The sequence below is a fragment of the Gopherus flavomarginatus genome, chromosome 10, assembly GCF_025201925.1.
Source record: "Gopherus flavomarginatus isolate rGopFla2 chromosome 10, rGopFla2.mat.asm, whole genome shotgun sequence".
In the NCBI taxonomy this organism is placed as follows: Eukaryota; Metazoa; Chordata; order Testudines; family Testudinidae; genus Gopherus; species Gopherus flavomarginatus.
In genome coordinates this window covers 79,957,093-79,979,908 of record NC_066626.1, presented here as the reverse complement: position 1 = coordinate 79,979,908, position 22,816 = coordinate 79,957,093, and the positions used below count along the sequence as shown (strand labels likewise).

Genomic DNA, 22,816 nt, shown 5'->3' with positions numbered 1-22,816 from the left:
TGATGGCTGGGGACCTGCCATTCTGGGTTTTTGGTTCGGGGCCCATCATCCGAATGCACCTGGCCTCCCCGATTGATAGGTCGAAGGCCAGCAGGGCCCACGGTGACCTTCTGCAGGGCAGAGAACCTCGCCCAGGGATTCCACTCTAGGATTGCTGGAGCTGCTCTGTTAGAAAAGCAGCCAGGCTGGCTGGCAAGGCTCCAGGTGGTGGAGATTCCCCATGCTCCAGGTGAAATGTTCCAGTGATGAATTACCCTCCGGGTTAACAACGTGCACCTCCTTCCCTGGCTGGATTTGTCGGGCTGCAGCCTCCAGCCCTGGGATCTGGCTCTGCTTCTGTCTGGCAGCGTGCAGAGCTGGAGAGGTTGGTCCGTCCCTGTTCTTCCCCGGCCCGTCCCACTCAGGTGGACCTCCGCTGCTGAGGAGACAAGATGGGAGGCCGGACACTCCCTCAGCCCACACCCCGCCGGCTCCCCTGAGTTAGCGAGTGTGGACCCTGGAGGAACAGCCCAGGTGTGGAGGCATTACAGCAGCTGTCACAACTTCTGCTTTTGTGGTGACTGCTCCTTCCCCGGGCCTCTCTGCACTGCAGCCCGTGAGGTATAACTCGCAGCCTCAGTCTTTCCTTTGCATTTGGGGCTGGGGTTTTGCAATAGCGGTTCCTCCTGACTTAGTATAAAGCGGCTGCAGGGGAGGAGTTCTAGGCAGGACGTGGGGAAGGTGGCAGCTGACGGAAGGTAAGGCGACATGCTTGTCTTTCCTTACAGACGGGAGAGGCGGGGGGTTAGTATAGTGAGTCCAGGTGAGGACCTTTTGCACAGGGCACCATCCTTGAAACATTTATAGCCAGGATTTTGCTGGGGAGGACGGAAACGAACCATCCTCTTGAAGCTCTGTGCTTATGTCCCCTGCATTTTAGGAAGAGGCCTTGTCAGGTTCTGTTTTGTGGCTGCTGGGTTCGTGTCCTGTAGCGAACGCATCCCATGGGCCAGTCACACTCGCGGCACAATTAACATCAGAACATCAGAGTGGCCAGACTGGGTCAGGCCAATGGTCCATCTAGCCCAGGGCCACGAGTGGAGCATCAGGGAAAGCAGAACAGGGCAATTTTGGAGCCATCCCACCCGTCTTCTCCTCTCGGCTTCTGTCTTCAGCCCTGTACCTATGTGAGATGTCAGTGGCGCGTAATATCATGCTGGCCCAGTGCCTCGGGGGAGATCTCACTCCGGGCCGTGTCTGCTGCCCCAGGGCTCTCGGTGTCCCCCCAAGAGATCTCCCCGCCAGGGGTGGAATATCGTACCGCCTGGCTTCAGCCTTTTCAACATGAGCCGCTGCTGTTTTCCCCTAACTGTGGTTATTCCCTTGGGGACCCCCCGCCAACGGCCTGTGTTTAAGAACATGCCCCAGTGTCCATCCATCTTGTGGGGCGGGAAATAGACAGCGCCAGATGAGGTGTTTACACAAGCCAGTCAGCTCAGCTGTGTGCTGGGTGGGGCTGAGGATCCCATCCTGCACAGAGACGCTGCTCTGGTGTGGTGGGGAGCCTTGTGCATGCGGGGCCGGGGGGCGGGGGGATTTGCAGGATTAACACTAGCCTTCAAACAGTTACACGTCCATTTCATGCATAAAGTGACATCTGGGCCCAGCCTCCGATGCTGTCCTGACCCAGTGAAGCCATGTGGTTCTGGGCTGGGCAATGGGGGAAGCTGGTTTTAGGGAGCCCAGGCAGGGGAATGCCCTTCCGGCCTGCCCCAGACCTGGCCTGGGGGGGCTGCTCATGCCCGATGCTCAGGGAAGTGGGGGCAAACACCCTCTTCGCTAGGAGCCCCTCACAGAGTGCCCAGCGCTGTGGGCCCCAACGGGGACTGCAGGGTGCTGGTGCAGCAGGAATATGAAAGAGCAAATCCTCTGCCCTGCGGCCTTGGGGGAGGCTTCCCCGCGCAGGCCCCAGCGCGGAGCTGGGCCCCCTTGGGCTGTGGTCCAGGATCGGGCCCTGCTGTGAGCTCCGTAAGAGGTTATTTTAGGGGCACAGTATTTCCCCTCCCCTCTGGCTCCTTTCACTTCCTGCACCTCACCCCCACGGTGCCTCCCCAGCCCACAAACCATCCCGGGCGGCTCCCTGCCTCTGATGGATGCCCCTCATCCCGTCACACAGCACCAAGGTCTCCTGTGCAGTTAGAACCTCCCAAGTCTCTCCAATCCCCTGGGCGCTCGCTCCCCACCCCCTGCTATGCCTGCGGATGACCCCTCCCTGAACTGGGGCTCCCACGGCTGCCTTCCCCGGAGCAGACAGTCAGGGCTTCCTGCATGGCTGGCCAGTGCTGGGGATTAAACCTGAGCTCACCCAGCATGCATCCCTCCAGCCCCCAGCCTGGCCTGGGAACCAGCCAGCACCTTAGCAAAGGGCTTATTTCACAGAGATGCTGTGGGACGTATTCGCCCTAATGGGTTAACTAGAGCTGAGATCTTACATCAGGCTGCAGGTTCCTCCTGCTGTAGGACACTACCCTGTTGTTGTACAGACAAAACTACACAGGATCTTTTCAGGGGACAAGACAAAGATAACACATTTATTATGATAACAATTTGATTTATGACTAATAACTAATATCTTAATTCTTATACACACACATTATACCTAATACCTATACACACACACACACACACACCAGATGTTCTGCAGCTGCTGCATATTTACAAGTCCTGAAGATAGCTTAAGTTAATAGCTTGATTTTGTAGCTTGGGTTCGTAGCTTGTGGCAGCTAACTGGCCAGGAAAGTCGGGCACAAGGACAAGCTGGATCTCTGTTGGGCAGGCACCGATGTCCTTCCATGTTGGCAGCAGAATGTTACCCAGAGTCTCTCATCTCACCCTTCTCTTTTATGGGCTTTTAGTTTGGATTCAAAGTCTATAGGTCTTGCTGTGTCACGCTGCCTCTGGGTTTAGATTGATCACCCATCAATTGCAGGCGTGACTTTCAGCCTTGAACCTGGCTTTGCTCTTCCTTCTGTTGTTCTGTTGTCCTTTTCTTTTTAGGGTGGATGCTTCTTATTTGTTTAGGGCTGTTGTCTAGGGTCTTCAGCCGTTGGTATTTGAACTTTATCTCATCAGGACAGGCTGGGGCTGGAGGTTGATTCCGTCATCCATACATACCTCATTCACACATCTAAACTAAACTAATAAGATTACAGCAGGGTTTGCAAAAATGAAGATTGGAGGAAGCTTTTACAAAATGGAGTGAGTGTTTTAAAATGGGATTTGAATTACAATATGGAACAGAAGTTACAGTGTAGGCAAGTGTAGTGTGGATGGTGAACAGAAGTTACATTAATAAATTAAAAACAATTTCATTTATCAGTTCTACATTGTCCCCCTTTTGACCCTTCAATCCAGGGATATTGAATGGGTCACACTTTATGTAATTGTTTTAAGGCAGAACCAACATAACAGTTAGGGTTACTAATAGGACAATGAGGGGATGAAAAATTATATTTAGAACTGCTGACCAGGTGAGCTGCTTCTACAACACTTTGCCCCTTGAGTTATGACCATTACAGTAGTTGTTGACATTGTAGGGCAAGGTGATCTGTTGCAAACAAACCAAATAATTATAACTAGGTGAATATAACTAAACCTATTACAATTGACTAAACACCAGATATAACCTACACATAAATGAAAACAATTATAGTTAAAATAATTGGGAATACAATAAAACCATTACAGTCATTGGGTACATTGACAAATAAAATGAGGACCAAGTTTAATGCAGCAATAGCCATCAAACAATAAAAGTTACTGAAGTCAGGACCTTTTAAAGCACACACAGCAAATAAGATTTTGTAGGAGGACCACAGTTGTCATGCAAGGTTAAGCTGATTTGGACTTAAACTAACATTTTGTTGCTAAAATGATGCTGAATCCCCTATTTTTAACAGTTGTTCTCAAGAAGTTTCTGGGGACCTGAAAGATGGGGCCCTACAATTATGGGCCAAGGTTTTACAAGTTATGAGGGCCCAAGAACTACCCTTTAGGGCTTGGGGGAGTAGAACCAGAGTGCATAGAGGAAAGTGTGGAATTAACAATATAAGCAAATGTAACTAACAATACAAATGTATCAATAACAAACATTAACAACAAAATGACTATTAGAGAACCTAACAAAAAATAAACCTGATGCACTGGGGAGCAAAGTTTTTTGGACACAAGTGGTGATTGCTAAGTTGGATGGACTTGGGAGAAGTAGAGAGAGGAAAAGACATTTGTCCTGTCTAGTGTAGTATTTCTTATTTTTTCTGGACCCAATGCTAGCACAGGACACCACTAGAGACAGACACAGAACATGCAACACAGAACATGCAACACAGACTTTGTCGCGACACTATAACCATGGTATTTTATAACTCTTCAGCTGGTACCAGCTCTCCTGATGTTCTGGTTCAGAGTCTGAAAAATATAAGCTTAGAAACAAATTAGCACAGTGCTCCCACATGGCAGACCCTGCTCAGTCTTTGCCACAGTATGTTTGGTACTTGGGGCTGCACAAATGCTAATTAAGTGGTGCATTTCTCTGAGTTTAATTTTTTTATTTTAAAATCCCCAGCCACTTTGCCATAGCCTGGAGGTTTGAGGCAGAAGCAGGCACTGTTGTTACTGTTGCAATGGCATTCCGGCCCTGGGAGGAGGAATCTACCCGAATATTCCCCTTTCCACTCTCCAGAGGGGTCCCAAAAATTTGCCCCTTCTGAGGTCTCAAATGTTCCTTTTTCTTTTTTTTTTTGATGTTACTGCTGCTGTAAGATGTGAGAGTGCTGTTTTAACTCTCTGTACTCAACCTTAAGGGCATCTAACTAGGTTTGAGTACTACATGCATTTTTATTTCTCTGCTTTTGCAGCAGAGGTTTGTAAATCTTGGTGCAGTTTTCTATTTTTACATTTAGCCAATTGAAGGAATACCTCATTACAGGTTTTCCAAGCCAAACTGCGGCTGCTTCCTTTTTCATTGGAGTTGAGGGTTTGTATACCTAGCCAATTTGTTGTTTTTAAGAATATCTTTAGACAGTGTTTTTTTTTAAACATTTTCCCCAACAGTTGTGAGCAACGACCAACCACAACAAAACCAAATTGATAAATATCAAGCACTATAACCCCCAATTCCTAAAAGAGCAGGAGGAAGCTTTTACAAAATGGAGTGAGTGTTTTAAAATGGAGTTTGAATTACAATAGGGAACAGAAGTTACAGTGTAGGCAAGCATAGTGTGGATGGTGAACAGAAGTTACATTAATAAATTAAAAACAATTTCATTTATCAGTTCTACACTGTCACTGAACCATTGCCCACCTCCCATTCCTGTGCATTTCTCTTCCTCTTCCCTGGCGCGGGAGGCGGTGCTGTGATCTCACATGGACACACAGGGAGCTGAGCCAGAGAGGCTGGGGAGCAGACGAATTGCTGCTGCGTTTCACAAGAGTCCTGCAGGACCAGCCGCTCTTAGCCCCAAAGAGAAACTGAGGCCTAACGCCGTCGAGGTACCAGGGCTCCGAACTTCCACTGATTTCAGGGGGAGCCAGTCCTGAAATCTTGGCACCTGTGAGGAGCTGGGCGGAAGTGACTTCACGCAGGTACCTCTACGCTGAGGTGAAAGACCCGAACCCTGGCTGTGGCTGGGCCCAGCTGGCAAGGCTGTAAAATTGCAGTGTAGACGTGTGGGCTTGGGCTGGAGCCCAGGCTCTGAGACCCCCCCCCATCGTAGATACCCGAGCCCGAGTATCTACACTGCAGTTTTTAGCCCTGTGGCCTGAACCCCACCAGCCCAAGTCAGCTGAGCCGGGCTGAGACTCCGTGCGGTGGGGTTTTTATCGCGGTGTGGATGTAGCTACAGTGTCTATGGGAGAGCCTGGAGTTTAATCTGACCCTGTGTCTGCTGGCTAGTCAGGCTGATCAGCTTCAGGACAGGTGAAATTCCCCTCCCTGCCCTGTGCAGCAAGTCCTGAGTGCCTGTCCCATGTCTGCTTGGCCCTGTTTCACAACGACCGGCAGTACCCAAACTTTTCGTACCCCCCCCAATAGGATGTGTCCGTGCCCTCCCCCTCCCCGTCCTGGCCAGGAGCAGAGTCGTGGCAGGAGGCCAGGGGCCGGGAGCAGGGACCAGTGGCTGAGAGTGGTGACCGCGGCCAGAAGTGGGGTCTGGGGGCTGAGAGGTGGGGCTGGGAGGAGAGCCAGGGACGCAGCTGCAGCCAGGGTGGGGCTGGGTGGCACTCCCTTCATAACCCCTGTGGGGGCTGGCCCAGGCCCTGCTACCCCCGCTCCCATGCTAGGGGGCAAGGCCCAAAGTTTGCGGACTCCTGTCCCAGATACAGATGTGAGTGCTAACAGACTGGGGGCAGCATCGACACAAGGTCACAGAGAACTCGAGACCGGGTGTGTTCAGTTGTCTTGAGTGACATTAAATCTCTGGAGTATTTTCACCACGGTTTGAGGTCAGGTTGGAGCAGCCTTCCCAGCAATGGCTCCTGAGATCCAGGACCGCTGAGGGGCGACGCGTTGCAGCTTCCTGACACCCTTTCGTCTGTCTCCGTTTCCTTCCTCGTACCTCTGGTTCAGCGATGGCCTTTACGCTTATCTCTTTATACCTATATTCCTCACTCACACACAAAACAGAACTAATTTACGCAGAACATTTTAAACAGTAACATAAAGTTGCAATGCACAAGAAAACAGTCCTGGCATTCTTTTACTTATTTTCAAATGCTAAACCTGCAACAAAGTAGTGACCTTAAAACATCTGTTACTGCCTTGAAATCAGCCCAGACACAGATTCTGACTGATGCATCTTTACCAAATGGCCCAGTAGGCTGTTCAAAAAGGGTGACTGGCAGGATATGATCAAATTATACACCAATACATTTAATACATGCTACATTGTTATTTCTTTATTTTTTATTTAAAATTATACAAAATGCAAACATAAAACCCTACTACTACATATCCTCCTTTTGACCCTTTAAGAACAATTCTTGAGTGGGTCATATTTTATACAATTATTTTATAGCAATATACTGAGAGACAATTTAAGCTTGTGGTTGTAACTTAACAAACTTTTTTTTTTATTTAACAGCACTTACAACACATTCCTAGCAAGCAAACGCAGGACAATATTAACACAACTAGTAATGGGTAAAACATAATAGACAATATGCCCTTAGAGGTCGGGGACCAGCATGTAAAAACATCGCACCAAATAGGCTGTCAGGTTTTTTTAGCCTTAGCAATTTTTAGCATGTTTTTATTGGCATGTGATATTTGAATGACACGCTGCCCTGCATCCCTCTGTGTTTGTTGTAAAAACTGAGGTACCTTTTTCAGTTTGTTCTATACACATGTTCCCAATGATGTGTCCTTGCGGCATGGTTCTGGGGTGATCGGTAGGGACAGACACACCCATTTTTGAGGGCTTTATTTCGTCCACTCTTGGGTATTTAATATATATATATATATATATATATTTTAGCTTATTGATCTATAACCCAGGGTAGCCAAAAGGATCCATGGTCAATTTTGGGAGCAGGCTTTCTTTTTATATTTTGATTTTTACAGATTGTTGGTTACAGGTTGTGAAATTCCCTACCCCCTCCCCGTGCAGCAAGTCCTGTGTGCCTGCCCCATCTCCGCTTAGCTTACAATTTTGTTTTTACAGCTTGTTGGCGAGTACAATTTATACCAATTTTTATTTTTACTAATAGTGGATTTAACAAGACTTTCACTGGATCACTTTGAGTTGCAAACAATTTTGGCATCTTTATTTTAATTGGGGGACCGCTTTCGAATGCATATTCTTTGATCCAGGTTCTGGTGCATGTGTTCGGGAACCAAAGGGTTGGTTCACTACTGGGTATTGTTCAGTATCCCACAATAACTGCTAGTGTAGTTTCTGTCTTAACAGGCTTATTTTACTGATACGGTAATTGTGGATAGCTGGACCTCCAGGTGGTATTCCCATAGGGACCCTATTTCCCAGTGGTTTGGAATTCCTGTTGATAAGGGGAATCTTAAGTCCCACTTGCCCTTCCTAGGCAGACAGAGTGGTATTTCCTAAGGGTTTTAGAAGTTGGCTAGTATTTTTATCATATTTTTACCATGAGGATCACTGGATTGCAGGTAGGAATTCATGACTGGTTGGCAGGGGAGTGAATTATTCCTTAAATATTGGCTTATCAGGAGGGCTACTTTTTTTTTCACGATTGCTGTAATTATCTGGGCACTGAAGGTTCCCAGAAGCAGGTAAAGCCAGATCTTACACTGGAGTCTGATTTTGGGTGGATTAAAATGGTGGTGGTTAAGCAGCGCCTCGTGCTCAGGTTCCGGGATGTTCTTTTCTGCAACGAATTTAAACATCAGCTATTTTGTCCCCCTTAATAAGTGCCTGTCTTATTTTTAAAGTTGTCAATTTGCCCTTCTTTAACATTTCAATTGGGGCGTGTTGCAGCCTCCTGGTGCCCTTGCATCTGTCTCCAGTTCCTTCCTCATACATTGAATTCAGCAATGGCCCTTACACGGATCTCTTTACATTCCTCATTCACACACAAAACAACATTAATTTACACCAAACATTTTAAACAAAAAAAAGTTTTTTTTTTAAGTTGCACTGCACAAGAAAACAATCGCGGCATTCTCTTACTTATTTTAAAATGCTAAACCTACAACAAAATAGCCTTAAAACATCTGTTACTGCCTTAAAATCAGCCCAAACACAAATTCCAACTAATACATCTTTGCCAAATGGCCCAGTAGGCCATTCCTTTGTGCTATTAAAAAAAATAGCTAGGAAAATATAATCAAATTATACATCACTACAGTTAATACACGCTACATTGTTATTTCACTATTCTTTATTTTTTATTTTAAATTATATAAAATGCAAACATAAAATCCTACTACTACATATGCACCCACTAGGTGTGATGGTGGCTCCTGTCCCCGCCCCAGTAGGAGTGGGGCTGGCACCCCTTGCATGCCCCCGGGTGCACTGCAGGGGACTAGCTGCCTAGCGATGCCTGTTGCCATCACACAAGGAAACAGGAAGGTGCAGGGAGGGCTGAAAAAAGACCAAGTCTGTACAATCGCTAGCGTCAGCAGAAACAAGTTCTCATTTTTATTTTGGGCGAGATGCATCTTCCCCTCCCCGGCCCTTGGGATGGGGGGGTCCCCTCACTGCAAGTAAGCCCACCTGAAGCCTGGCCAAAAGGGAGACCTCCCTCCCCTTCATTTTCTGGGTTGCCATATTCTCCCCACAGCAGGGCAGAGGCCTGGGGGCTTTTCATTCTCTTAGCAATGATCAGGTTGTCTGGGGCGACACTTCCCACAGGGGGGCTGGGTAGAGCCGGCTCCCACACCATCAGCCACAACGCAGCGCTCTTGGTGCGGGAGTGGCTGGGTCCGGTTCTCGAGTGGGAGAGGATTAAACGCCAGGCGGCAGTGTTTGAACAGGTGCCCAGGAATTGAGGGGGTAGTTTTGGGGTGGAAGGGCTGGGAAACACAGGCCCAGGGGATTGTGGGATAGCATTGGGGGACTCTCCAGACATGAGTCAGAGAACCGAGGCTTAAGCTGCGTCCGCACTGCAAAAACTCTTGTCTTGGACTCGCGCCACAGTGGAACTTGGGCTGGGACCAGCTTCTCCGCATGGCTCCCTGAAGGAACCTTATCTCTGTCGTTGGTTCATTCCCTACTCTCCTCTAAGAGCCTCCTTGGCTTTACCTCGCTGCAGTCAGGCAGGGTCATAGGCAAACTGAGGCCTGCAGGACACTTACAAAAATAATACCTATAACTCCCTCCCTCTTCACAGTAATTAGCCACAGGACCAACCTGACTAGGGGCAGGGTGGATTTTCCAGCACTTGGAGTCTTTACATCAAGCGTGGATGTCTTGCAAAAAGATCCGCTCAAGCTCAGATAGAAGGTCTGGGCTGGATGCAGGAAACCCTGAGGGAGAGTCTCTGGCTTGGGCTATGCACGAACTCAGGGTAGACAGAGTGGTCCCTTCTGGGCTCCCAACTGCCATCCCAGTGGGACCCCAGAGCAGGACCATGCCACATAGGGCTGCAGAAGAGCTGGAGAAACTGGATCATCCGTGGCTCAGTGTTGCTTCTGGGCCATTTCCAGGGCAATAGTTCCGTTGTCACCCATTCCTCCCCTGCTTTCCAAGAGCCAGGATGCAGCACAGACCGCGAGGCTCGTAGCTCCAAAGTGGTACCAAGGGGGACCAGCCCTACAGCCCTGCCCGTGCATGCGAACAGTAATGCACAAGGGAAATGAACAGCTGTGTCTACAAGTGGACCCAGCTGCCCTCAGAATCCCACCTGTTGTGCAGGTGCAATCGATTCTTGATGCATCTGCGGGCATAGACGCAGAGAATCACAGAGGTGTAGGGCTGCAAGGGACCTCAGGAGGTCATCTAGTCCAGTTCCTGCACTCAAGGTAGGACTAAGTATTATCTAGCCAATCCCTGACAGCTGTTTGTCCAACCTGCTCTTAAAAATCCCCAGTGATGGACATTCCACAACTTCCCTGGGCAATTTATTCCAGTGCTTAACCACCCTGACAGTTAGGAAGTTTTTCCTAATGTTCAACCTAAACCTCCCTTGCTGCAATTTAAGCCCATTGTGTCTTGTCCTGTCCTCAGAGGTTAAGAAGAACAATTCTTCTCCCTCCTCCTTGTAACAACCTTTTATGCATTTGAAAACTGTTACCATGTCCCCCTCAGTCTTCTCGTCTACAGGCTAAACAAACCCAGTTTTTTTCAATCTTCCCTCACAGGCCATGTTTTCTAGATCAGCAGTTTTCAACCTTGTTTCATTTGCAGACCCCTAAAAAATTTTGAATGGAGGAGTGGACCCCTTTGGAAATCTTAGATATAGTCTGCGGGTCCGCGGACCACAGGTTGAAAACCACCATCTAGACCTTTCATCGTTTCTGTTGCTCTCCTCTGGACTTTCTCCTATTTGTCCACATCTTTCCTGAAACGTGGCATGCAGAACTGGACACAATACTCCAGCTGAGGCCTAATCAGCGCAGAGCAGAGCAGAAGAATGACTTCTCGTGTCCTGCTTACAACACTCCTGCTAATACAGCCCAGATCGATGTTTGCTTTGTTTGCAACAGCGTTACACCGTTGACTCATATTTAGCTTGTGATCCACTCTGACCCCCAGATCCCTTTCCACAGTACTTCTTCCTAGGCAGTCACTGACCATTTGTGTGTGTGCAGCTGATTGTTCCTTCCTAAATGGAGCACTTTGCATTTGACCTGACTGAATTTCATCCTGTTTACTTCAAATCATTTCTTCAGTTTGTCCAGATCATTTTGAATTTTAACCCTATCCTCCAAAGTACTTGCAGCCTCTCCCAGCTTGGTATCATCTGCAAATTATATACGTGTGCTGTGTATGCCATTATCTAAATCACCGATGAAGATATTGAACAGAACCAGAACCGATCCCTGTGGGACCCCACTCGTTATGTCCTTCCAGCCTGACTGTGAACCACTGATAACTACTCTCTGGGAACAGTTTTCCAACCAGTTATGCACCCACCTTATAGTAGCACTATCTAGGCATGGGATGTGTCTTGGGCACCTAGCTTTTGCAAATCTGGCCCTTAAATGGGAAGGGTTTGAAAGCACCTGCGAGCAGAGGGATGAGGGTTGGGGAGCATGTCTTCACCACCAGAGGGCTTGAAAGGTCAGTTTTTGGAAGGGGAGCTCAGATCCTGAGCACTGTTCCATGGCAAAACCTAACCGTTCGTTCAGCCCTGTGGAATCTGGTGGGTCCATCAATATTCGGCTGGAGGGGCATGAGCCAGGATGGTGTGACGTGTAACTGACTGAGGAGCGGGTGTTACATAGCCCCTGCTGGGTCAGTCTGCGGGTGATCTGAGTCTGTAACAGCCTCCTGGGCACAGAGGGTGGCTTTAGAAGTCCCCAGTTCAATTGCTGGTCTATCAACCCAGATCACAGACTACCAGGGTTGGAAGGGACCTCAGGAGATATCTAGTCCCCCTGCTCAAAGCAGGACCAATCCCCAACTAAATTATCCCAGCCAGGGCTTTGTCAAGCCTGACCTTAAAAACCTCTGAAGAAGGAGATTCCACCACCTCCCTCGGGAACCCATTCCAGTGCTTCACCACCTTCCTAGTGAAAAAGTTTTTCCTAATATCCAACCTAAACCTCCCGCGCTGCAACTTGAGACCATTGCTCCTTCTTCTGTCATCTGCCACCGCTGAGAACAGTCTAGATCCATCCTCTTTCAGATAGCTGAATGCAGCTATCAGATCCCCCTTCATTTTTCTTTTCTGCAGACTAAACAATCCCAGTTCCCTCAGCTTCTCCTCATAAGTCATGTGCTCCAGCCCCCTAATCACTTTTGTTGCCCTCCGCTGGACTCTTACCGGTTTTTCCACATCCTTCTTGTAGTGTGGGGCCCAAAACTGGACACAGGACTCCAGATGAGGCCTCACCAATGTCAAATAGAGGGGAATGATCACGTCCCTCGATCTGCTGGCAATGCCCCTACTTATACAGCCCAAAATGCCATTAGCCTTCTTGGCAACAAGGACACACTGCTGACTCATACCCAGCTTCTCATCTACCGTAACCCCTAGGTCCTTTTCTGCAGAACTGCTGCCTAACCATTTGGTCCTTAGTCTGTAGCAGTGCGTGGGATTCTTCCATCCTAAGTGCAGGACTCTGCACTTGTCCTTGTTGAACCTCATCAGGTTTCTTTTGGCCCAGTCCTCTAATTTGTCTAGGTCCCTCTGTATCCTATCCCTACCCTCCAGCGTATCTACCACTCCTCCCAGTTTAGTGTCATCTGCAAACTTGCTGAGAGTGCAGTCCACGCCATCCTCCAGCTCATTAATGAAAATATTGAACAAAACCAGCCCAAGGACTGACCCCTGGGTCACTCTGCTTGATGGTAGCAGCTGTCACGTGAGAACATGCCGGGGCAGTTGGCCTTTATCATTAATATTTGTCTAGGGCTGTAAATGGACAGGAACTGTAGCTGTTACCAGAGCCCCAACCCCAAAGCAACGGCAGACCAAAGGGGGGAGGGTTGGTTTATATTCCCCACCCCCCTTCTCTGCCTTTTTTGCTTTCTCCCCTTTATTAAGAGGCAAAAGGGAAAAAGAAGTCGGGGGAGGGTCCAGTTCTGGGTTTTGTGGGGGAAAATGAAAAGTCCCCCCCTCCATTTTCAGGAAAAGCCCATTTTCCATGGAGAACAGTCTGAAGGGGAAGAAGTGGAGCAGCTTTCCTTGCTGAGCGTGCGGTGCTCAGCCCGGGGGAGGGGAACTTAAACGGGGCTCCGTGCAGCCCCTGGCATAACCGGCTGCAGTCTCAGCTGGCGTCTCTGGTGGTTTCCATCATCCACAGAATCAGCATAACCAGCTTGGCAGTGGGGCACACCAGCCTCTTGCCCTGATCCAAACACCCCCACACTTTAAAAAAGTTTGGAACTGGGTCCAGTTTGGAACATGCTGTCTCAGCCCATCTCTGGCTTTCACACTTGCATGGTATGGTTCCCACAAAGGGTTAAAAAGTAGGGCTGGATCTCCTGATGCTGTGAATTGGCCTCCTGGCCCACACAGATGGCAGGGTAGCTTGTAGCAAGCCAGCATGTTTGCCTGGCACATCACACTCCGTTGGCAAGTATTGATCTGGCTGGGGAAAAAGGCTAAATGTGTTCGGCTGAGTCAGTGAAACAGGTAACACAAAGGGAGATAGAGTTGAGAGAATCTAGGGTGTGGGCTGAGCAGCCCTGAGGGAGGAACTGGAAGTTTATTTTCTCTCTCTCTTGTTTTCTGTGCTAATAAAGCCAAATTCCATCCTGGGGCGAGTGCAGACTGTGCAGAGAACGAGGCCTGTGTCTGAGGGCAGGTTGAGAAAGGCTTCTGTTTCCTGTTACACAAAATTGCTCACCGGAGGTAACGTGCCTGAGTTGTTGTCACTGATTTCCCCGTATTGCTGCAATGTTGCCGCTGAAGATATTTACCGGAGTGTCCCCACAATGAAGGGTCTGACTCATGTTCGGTGACTCTGAGAACTTGCTACTTGGGATGGATGGTGCGATCCGTTGGGAGGGACCAGAGTACTTTACAATGGGCAGTTTCACCTCTGTTTGCCGAGCAAGGGTTACCTGCTCTGCTCCGCGGATGGATGTCCCCTGTGCAGCTTAGGGGCAGGTTTTCTTGAAAATGTAGCTGCCCGTTGGTGGCTTTTCTTGATCTCATGCCTGCAGGAGATGGCAAATAATTTATATTTGTCTTCCCACTTAGATCATAGCAATGTAGGGAGTAGGGACCTCAAGAGGTTGTCTGGCCCAGCCTCCCATGCTGGATTAAGTATCCCCAGACCATCTCAACAGCCGTTTCCCCCTTATTCAACCAGTCTGATGTCCACAACGGATTTTAACAGAGAGCCATGCCTGGAGTGCAGTGACCATGGACCTAGCAAAGAACTGGGCCCTTTTCTGCCCCAGGAGAATGTCCTATTTCAGCAGGTGGCCAGGCTCCTTTTCCGGGGTCAGTCCGGATGTGGTTCTGGACCAGGAAATCCACATGTACCAGGTGGTCACTTTGAAAAAAACATCTTGAGGACAGGCTGGGGAATTTGATGCACGGTTTTTCCTAAGTGGAGGTGGGTAAAGTCCAGGCAGAGTGAGTTACTCTGATAGGTTCACTAGCGTGGGCAGCAGTTGGACCCCCCCCTTTGGGGAGGCTAGTCCACCCCCCCGCCTGAAACCCAGTGCCCCCGCCTGCCAGAGCCCCAAATGCCCTCCCACCCCCCTGCTGCCGGAGGAGCCCCAGCCCGCGTGCCCCAACCAGCTCCCCCAAGCGCTGGGCCGTCCCCAGCACCGGGCCGAGCCGCTGCCCCCCCACCCCCGAGTGCCAGGCTGGCCCCAACGCTGGACCAAGCTGCTGGCCTGACCCCCCCACCCAGCTGGTCCCATTGGTTTCAGGTAGAGAGGGAGGGTGGGGCATCAAGGCACAACATAAGTGGAGCCACAGCCTGGGTCAGTGCATTTAACAGGCCAGATCCTCAGCTTGACTAAACCAACATATCTCCATTATCCGCCCCCAGGAGTGACCCCAGTTCACAGCAGCTGAAGATCGGGCCCGATATCAGTATGTGCTTATTTGCCTTAGGAGAAAAAAACAAATGAATCCAATTCCTCTCCCCCTCCGGCAGTGAACAGAGGGGCACCTCGCAGGATGTGGGGCACTCAGATGGGCGTGAGGTGATATTACCACTTACTGATGGGAGAGAAAGGGTTTGCAATGGATTTCATTGATTTTTATAGGTAGGGAGGGGTTTTCACATGACAGGAGAAAGGGTCTGAAGGGAAAATTGCCAAATCATGTTCTTCTGCATGGAACTGATATGGGGGTGAGGTGGGGGTTGTCTTATGTACCCCAGAATCATAAAGAGACCCAGGAAAGAGGGGGAAATGAGATGTGCTTCTTTTGGGGGTTTTTAATCATGTATCAAGAAAGCCTAAAAGCTTGTTGGAAAAGTTGGTAGTTTGCGTGTTTTTTAAAGTTAGAAACTCGGGTTTTTTCTCCCCTGGGTGTCTATGGCTGTCGGGCGAACTAGTGACATGATGACATCACAGGGTATGAGAGACCGAAAGCTGCGCCCACCAAGCAGGGCAGGATTTCTACTCAGCCTGTTTGCAGATTTCTTTGTGTCAAGGTCTCTTTAACTCCAATGTCCAGTGCATACTTGGGAGAAAGGACTTCTTTGTTAAAAGGTTGCATATAGGTGCCCAAAAAAATTATTTAAAAAAACACAACTTGGCATTCCTCCCCAGGCCCTTTGGCACTCCTGCTAGCTTAACAATATCTGTCTATAGGAGATCATTTTTAAAAATCATCACACTAGCAGCCCCTTTTATCTAAGAAGACTCAAAGCACTAATATCAGTGCGCACTAGGGTGACCAGATGTCCTGATTTTATAGGGAAGGTCCTGATATTTGGGGCTTTTTTTATATGGGTTCCTATTACCCCCCACCCCGTCCCGATTTTTCACACTTGTTATCTGATCACCCTAGTGTGCACCCATCTGAATGTCCCACAGCCTAGTGCTGGAACTCTGTGGCCCCTCCCCTTTTTAGCCACATAGAGTTGTAGGACCGGAAGAGACCCTGAGAGGTCGTCTAGTCCCGTCCCCTGCACTCATGGCAGGACTAAGGATTATCTAAACCATCCCTGAGAGGCATTTGTCTAACCTGCTCTTGACAATCTCCAGTGATGGAGATTCCACAACCTCCCTAGGCAATTTGTTCCAGTGCTTAACCATCCTGACATTTAGGAAGTTTTTCCTAATGTCCAACCTAAACCTCCCTTGCTGCAATTTAAACCCATTGCATGGGCTTAAATTTTACCTGGTAAACCCCAAACAGTTCTAACTTTTCCTTAAAGAGGAAAACAGGTTATAAGTTTTAGGGGACTTCTTTTACTGGCCCCACTGCCTGGAAGAAAGGACTCTGGGGGGTTTATCTTTATCTCTATGTATGTGTAAGAACAACTGCAACAAGAACGCGGCTTGCTTTGAGGAGCTTTCTTTAAAGATTCCCTTTTCTAGCAAGCAAGATCCTAGTTATTTGGTCTCTGTCTTAGGTACTTATCTGCCCTCCCCAATCACCACAGTGTCTGAGCACTTCCTGAGTTTTAATGGCTTTCTCCTCACAGCTCCCCTGGGAGGTCGGAAGGTGTGGTGATCCCCATACAGCCAGATACTGAGCTGCAACCTGACTTGCCCAAGGTCACGGCCAAAGTCTGTGGCACTCATTGCTGGATCATCCATCCTTTCCCTCCGTGGTTTACAGCTGGCGCATCTCTGCAATGGTTAGAGACCGTCCTTAACGTGGAAAATGTTCTGGACAAATTCCCTGCTGGTGGAATTCCGCAGAACTCCCCGGTAGCCATGTCAATTTGCTTTAGCAAATCCCTTCGGTTGTTTTAACAAGTCTCTGGGGAATTCAAACATTGAGGCAGCCCTGTGGCCGATCGAAATCAATGTAACATAAGCACAGGGTCTGTCTTAACCATCCTGTAGCATTGAATAGTGAAAACAAGACATCTGCTCCAGAATTCTATAGCCTGATGATTTAAAAAATAAATGAGAGACAAGGATCTTGTTCTCTATTCAATTGTGTAGGTTTTAAAGTAATTTCTTTAGAACCCCATTGATCTGTTCCTGATTACATTCTCTACAAGGCTTTATAAGGGTTGGAAAGTCCAGAAACTTGAATCCATCCATCGGTTTACCTAGAACATAAGAATGGCCATACTGGGTCAGACCAATGGTCCAGTATCCTATCTTCCGACAATGGCCAGTGCCAGGTGCTTCAGAGAGAATGACTAGGACAGTTAATCATTGAGTGATCCATCCCGTCGCCCACTCCCAGCTTCTGACAGTCAGAGGCTTTGGGACAACCACGATATAGGATTGCACCCTGACCCTCTGGGCTGTTAGCCATTGGTGGACCTATTCTCTGTGAACGATGTTCTTTTCTGAACCCTGTTGTCATTTTGGCCTTCACAACATCCCCTGGCAAGGAGTTCCACAGGTTGACTGTGCCTTGTGTGAAGAAATGCTTCCTTTGTTTGTTTTAAACCTGCTGCCTGTTAGTTTCATTGGCTGTCCTCTGGTTCTTTTGCTATGTGAAGCGGTAAATAACACTTCCCTAGTCTTTTTCTCCACAGCAGTCATGGTTTCACAGAACTGTACCATATCTCCTCCTAGTCGTCTCTTTTCCAAGCTGGAAAGTCCCAGTCTTATTAATCTCTCCTCACACAGAAGCTGTTCCATCCCCCTAATCATTTGTGTTGCCATTCTCAGCATCTTTTCCAATTCTAACATAGCCTTTTTGAGCTGGGACGACCGGAACGGCACGCAGTAGTCAAGGTGCAATGAGGCATTCATGGTGTAAAGCATCCCGGTGCACACACCTTGACTACCATGTACACCTGGAAACTGCTTATCCTGCCTCAGTCGCTGTTGTTTCTTAGGCCCAGCTCCTCAGAGATAGTTAGGTGTGTAACTCCCATTGGGTGCTTTCCAGATGCTTATGGGCTGAACTTCCCAAACACGTCTCTGGGACAGGGAAGTGCAGGGCCGCCCAGAGGTGGGGGGCAAGTGGGGCAATTTACCCCAAGCCCCCATGAGAGTTTTTTGGGGCCCCTGGAGCGGGGTCCTTCACTAGCTCCGGGAGCCCTGGAAAACTCTCGCAGGGCCTGGGCCCTCAGAGCTTCTCCCACTCTGGGTCTTCGGTGGCAATTCGGTGGCGGGGGGTCCTTCCGCCCCAGGACGTGCCGCCGAAGTGCCCCAAAGACCCACAATGGGGGATCCTTCCACGCCGGGACTTGCTGCTGAAGGGCCTGGAAGACCTGCAGTGGGGGGTCCTTCCACCCCGGGACCTGCTGCTGAAGTGCCTTGAAAACCTTTGGCAGGGGGTCCTTCCAACCCGGGACCCGCCGCCAAAGTGCCGGGTCTTTGGCGGCAATTCGGCAGCGGAGGACCCCCGCTGCCAAAGACCTCAGCCCCCCTGAATCCTCTGGGCGGCCCCAGGGAAGTGAACCCATGACAGGGGGCACCAGAATTAGGGGAGGGCGGGGGCAGGGGGCCATGGCCCCCCCTTTAAAAAGTGGGAGTGCTATGCCCTCCCATTTTTTACTGGCCGTAAAGGCGAGCAACAGGGGGGAGGGGACAGAGAGGAGTGAGTGGGGGAGGGTCTTGGGGGGAGAAGTGGTGCCAGGGTGGGACCTTGGTGGATGGGGCAGAACGGGGCGGGGGTAGGGGTACAGGGCCACAGTTCGGGCACCATTGGCCTCTCCCACCTTTAGGGACCTTCCACTGCTCCTGACCCACGACCTCCAGTTACCAGCCAGACGATTTGCACAAGGGTCTGTGGCAGAACCAGGAGCTAACCACGGCTCTCTCATGCAGCCCCCTCGCTGCTGGGTCAGGACACGGGGAACATCCTGCTTTCGATGACTTGCTGAGTTGTGTTCTCTCTCCCCCTCCACCCCCTTATCACCCGAACAGGCCCAGAGCGATTCCTCCAGTATGGGTGACTGGACATTCGACGGCGATTTGTCTGACCTCTTCAAAGGCTACAATTACACCGACTACAACACCGTCAACCCCAGCGCCGCGGCCGCCCCGTGCAAGCCCGACAGCCTGAACATTAACAAGTACGTGGTGGCGGTGGTCTACTGCCTGGTCTTCCTGCTCAGCCTGGTGGGTAACTCCCTGGTGGTGCTGGTCATCAGCTACAACCGGCAGAACCGCTCGGTGACCGACGTGTACCTGCTGAACCTGGCCATCGCAGACCTCCTCTTCGCCCTCACCCTGCCTCTCTGGGCCATTTACCGGGCCCACGAGTGGATCTTCGGCACCTTCATGTGCAAAGCCGTCTCGGTCCTGCAGGAGGTCAACTTCTACAGCGGGATCCTCTTGCTGGCCTGCATTAGCATCGACCGGTTCCTTGCCATTGTCTACGCCACTCGGGCAGCCACTGAGAAGAGGCACTGGGTTAAATTTGTCTGCTTGGGCATCTGGGTTTTCTCCATCGCGCTCTCCCTGCCCATCCTCCTCTTCCGTGAGGCCTTCTGGCCGCCACACAGCGGCATGGTCTGCTACGAGCGGATTGGGGAGGAGAACACGGCCAAGTGGCGGGTGGTGCTGAGGATCCTGCCCCAGACCTTTGGTTTCATCCTCCCCTTGCTGATCATGCTCTTCTGCTATGGGGTCACAGTGAAGACCCTCTTCCAGACCAAGAACAGCCAGAAGCAGAAGGCCATGAAGGTCATCTTGGCCGTGGTGCTGGTCTTCTTGGTCTGCTGGCTGCCCTACAACATCACGCTGGTGGTAGACACCATGATGAGGACCCGTGCCATCGCTGAGACCTGCCACAGGAGGAACCAGATCGACGCGGCCCTGTCTGTCACCCAGATTCTGGGCTTCACGCACAGCTGCATCAACCCGCTCATCTATGCCTTCATCGGGCAGAAGTTCCGAAACAGCTTCCTTAAGATCTTGGTCTACCATGGTCTTATCAACAAAGAGTTCCTCTCTCGCTACGGACGGGGGTCCTCCTTTGCCTCCACCTCTGGCAACACCTCCACCACCCTGTGACGTCCGCATGAATCCTCCACTCACCGGGGATAGCATCCCACCACTGCTAGTGTCCATGGCCAGCCTCAGCTTCTCAGGGTGATCAGGACCATGCAGATTCTTCTAGCACTATAGCCTCAGTTTACCAAGCCAACCAACACCATCCAAACTCTTTTACCCAGCATAGATCATTACGCAGATTACAATTATGCAGAACACAGCAGCAAAAAGCAGCTACCTCTTACTGTGATAATGCCATGAAGATCCTTCAACCCCTCCCTGCAGGATAATCAGATTGTTCAACTGCCCGTCTCAGCTGGGTCATGCCCATTAAAAAAATAAATAACAACTCCAGACAATCCAAGACTGCATTTCTCTATGTGGCATCTCGAGTTCCCAGTCCCCTTGCACAGTGGAGTTAGGAACGACATCAGAAAAACTTCCTTTCCCGCAAAGGCCTGTGGAACGGGGAGTCAGAGTGCGGGGTGGAGGTAGCCGCCAACGTTAGTGGCTATAAACTAAGACTGGAGATCTATCGTGCTAGCAGGAATATTGTCCTTAACTCTGCCCTTGCAGCTCCATCAGCCTTTTACATGCATTTTGCATATTTCACATGGAGAACTGAGTATGGTTCTATATATTTTTTTAGGTGCAGAATTGAAAAATGTAATTTACCAAACCGTGCCTGCATAACTGTGGTCATCCCAACATTGGATTTGCGATCATTCGTTAAGACACTAAGAGATGCTGTTTTAGTGCTTCATGACCTCATGTAACAGGAAGGATTAGGAGGTGTTTGAACATGAGCTTAACATCTGTTGATTGTATCATGAACATGGAATCGTTTTCCTGAGCAAACAAGGATTGCTAGCTGGACGGGCTTCGATAGCTATGCTGATATGTTACCATGATAGGCTCTGTAGTGAAACTGTAGCTAGCTAGATGGTAAGAGGTTTGGATGAATGCTTGATATTTGAATAGTCGAAGTGTCTTTACATTTGTGCACAGTTGTGACCTCTGGATAAATTAGAACAAGGCAGGAAAGTTGTATTTAAAATACACTTGTGACAAAAGTTCCATGCAGCTGCAATAAGGTTTACTTTCAGTTTTAGTGGTGAAAACCTTGGTTTGTCATCAGCATTTTTCACTTCTAAAAATATAGCTAATAAACTCTTGACTTCTACAGTTTCAGATCCCCGACCCTTTGCGCGTTAGATGGCAAATATGTCGTCAGCCAGAGTTCCAAACATTTAGAGGCCAAAACTTTGGGTGGCCAAAACTTGAGGTGACAAAATAGACTCACCAGGAAACTTTCGTCTGGCGAAGAGAAGCCTGAGAGGGGACACGATGACAGTTTTCAAGCACATAAACGGTTGTTACAAGGAGGAGGGAGAAAATTTTTTCTCATTAACCTCTGAGGACAGGACAAGAAGCAATGGGTTTAAATTGCAGCAAGGGCGATTTAGGTTGGACATTAGGAAACACTTCCTAACTGTCAGGGTGGTTAAGCACTGGAATAAATTGCCTAGGGCATAGGCGCCAACTTTGTCAGACGCCGGTGGGTGACCATGGCCCCCTGCCCCTTTCCCCACCCTGGCCCCACCCCGACTTCACCCCATCCCCACTCCTGTCCCCGCCCCCATTCCAACCCCATTCCCAAAGTCCCCACCCTAACTCCGCCCCCTCCCTGCCCCTATTGGATCCCTTCCCCAAATCCCTGCCCTGGCCCCGCCTCTTCCCCCAGCTCACCGCATTGCCCCTTCTCCCCCCTCCCTCCTTGCCCCGCAAATTAGCTGTTTCGTGGCACAACACTGGGTGGGGGGAGAAGCAGGACGTGGCAGCACGCTCACGGAAGAGGCAGAGGCGAGCTGGAGCAGGGGGCGGGGTGGGGTCACAGGCAGCACCCACCAATTTTTTTCCATGGGTGCTCCAGCCCCAGCGCCTATGGCCTAGGGAGGTTGTGGAATCTCCGTCATTAGAGATTTTTAAGAGCAGGTTGGACAAACACCTGTTAGGGATGGTCTAGATAATGCTCAGTCCTGCCCTGAGTGCACGGGACTGGACTAGACGACCTCTCGAGGTCCCTTCTACTCCTGTGATTCTGTGATATGATTCTTTTGACATCACGTTAATGTAGTTTCGGCTACAGATTGGTGCATCTCCACTGTACCGGCACGACTCACTTAGAAAAACGGACATCTTGCCAGGTTGGGGAAGCCAAGAAAATGAAGGATTAGAACTGTCACAACCCTGGCTTCCTGGCACTGACCCGCATTCAGATACACGGGGCTGAACAAACAAGAGAGTTTTTGTTTTCAATTTGAAAACCACCCTTGTTTATTGAATCCTTGCCCTACAAACAGATCTGATCGTCAACTCTGGCAAGGCACTTTGACTGCACACCTGCACGGATCATTGGGGCAAAGATCACAGCAATAGGGCTTCCGGCTAAAGTCCCTGGGACTTGCATAGGGGTGACGAATGAGCTTATGATGGACCAGCGGTGGCAACCTTCACTGCGGGGTCTCTCAGTGCCCACCCCCGCTCAGCAGCTCCCTGTCCCTCGTTAGTAGTGGCTGGGCCATATGCGGAGGTTAGGGAGCCTGGGCGGTTGGATCATGCTGGAAGATGCAGAGAGCTCCAGG

At 49.8% G+C, this 22,816-nt stretch overlaps 2 protein-coding genes across 4 annotated transcripts in view; one reads left to right on the top strand and one right to left on the bottom strand.

The window, feature by feature from the left end:
* The window catches only part of ARPC2 (actin related protein 2/3 complex subunit 2), a 65,899-nt gene extending 64,331 nt beyond the window's left edge, over positions 1-1,568 (bottom strand). Inside the window, exon 1 of the mRNA XM_050917138.1 lies at positions 1,560-1,568. The gene's annotated coding sequence lies outside the window, so the exon portion shown is untranslated. The remainder of the gene's footprint in view (positions 1-1,559) is intronic.
* On the top strand, positions 640-21,364 carry LOC127030485 (C-X-C chemokine receptor type 2-like). Of its 3 annotated transcripts, none has more exons than XM_050917120.1 (2): positions 640-737; positions 19,101-21,364. In XM_050917120.1, exon 2 carries the CDS (start codon positions 19,122-19,124, stop codon positions 20,190-20,192), a length of 1,071 nt encoding a protein of 356 aa, XP_050773077.1. In that variant the 5' UTR covers positions 640-737; positions 19,101-19,121; the 3' UTR covers positions 20,193-21,364. The 3 variants fall into 3 exon arrangements, with proteins under 3 accessions (XP_050773077.1, XP_050773076.1, XP_050773078.1); XM_050917119.1 differs by lacking the exon at positions 640-737 and adding an exon at positions 5,377-5,529; XM_050917121.1 differs by lacking the exon at positions 640-737 and adding an exon at positions 5,552-5,638.
* Positions 21,365-22,816: the final 1,452 nt, after the last annotated feature.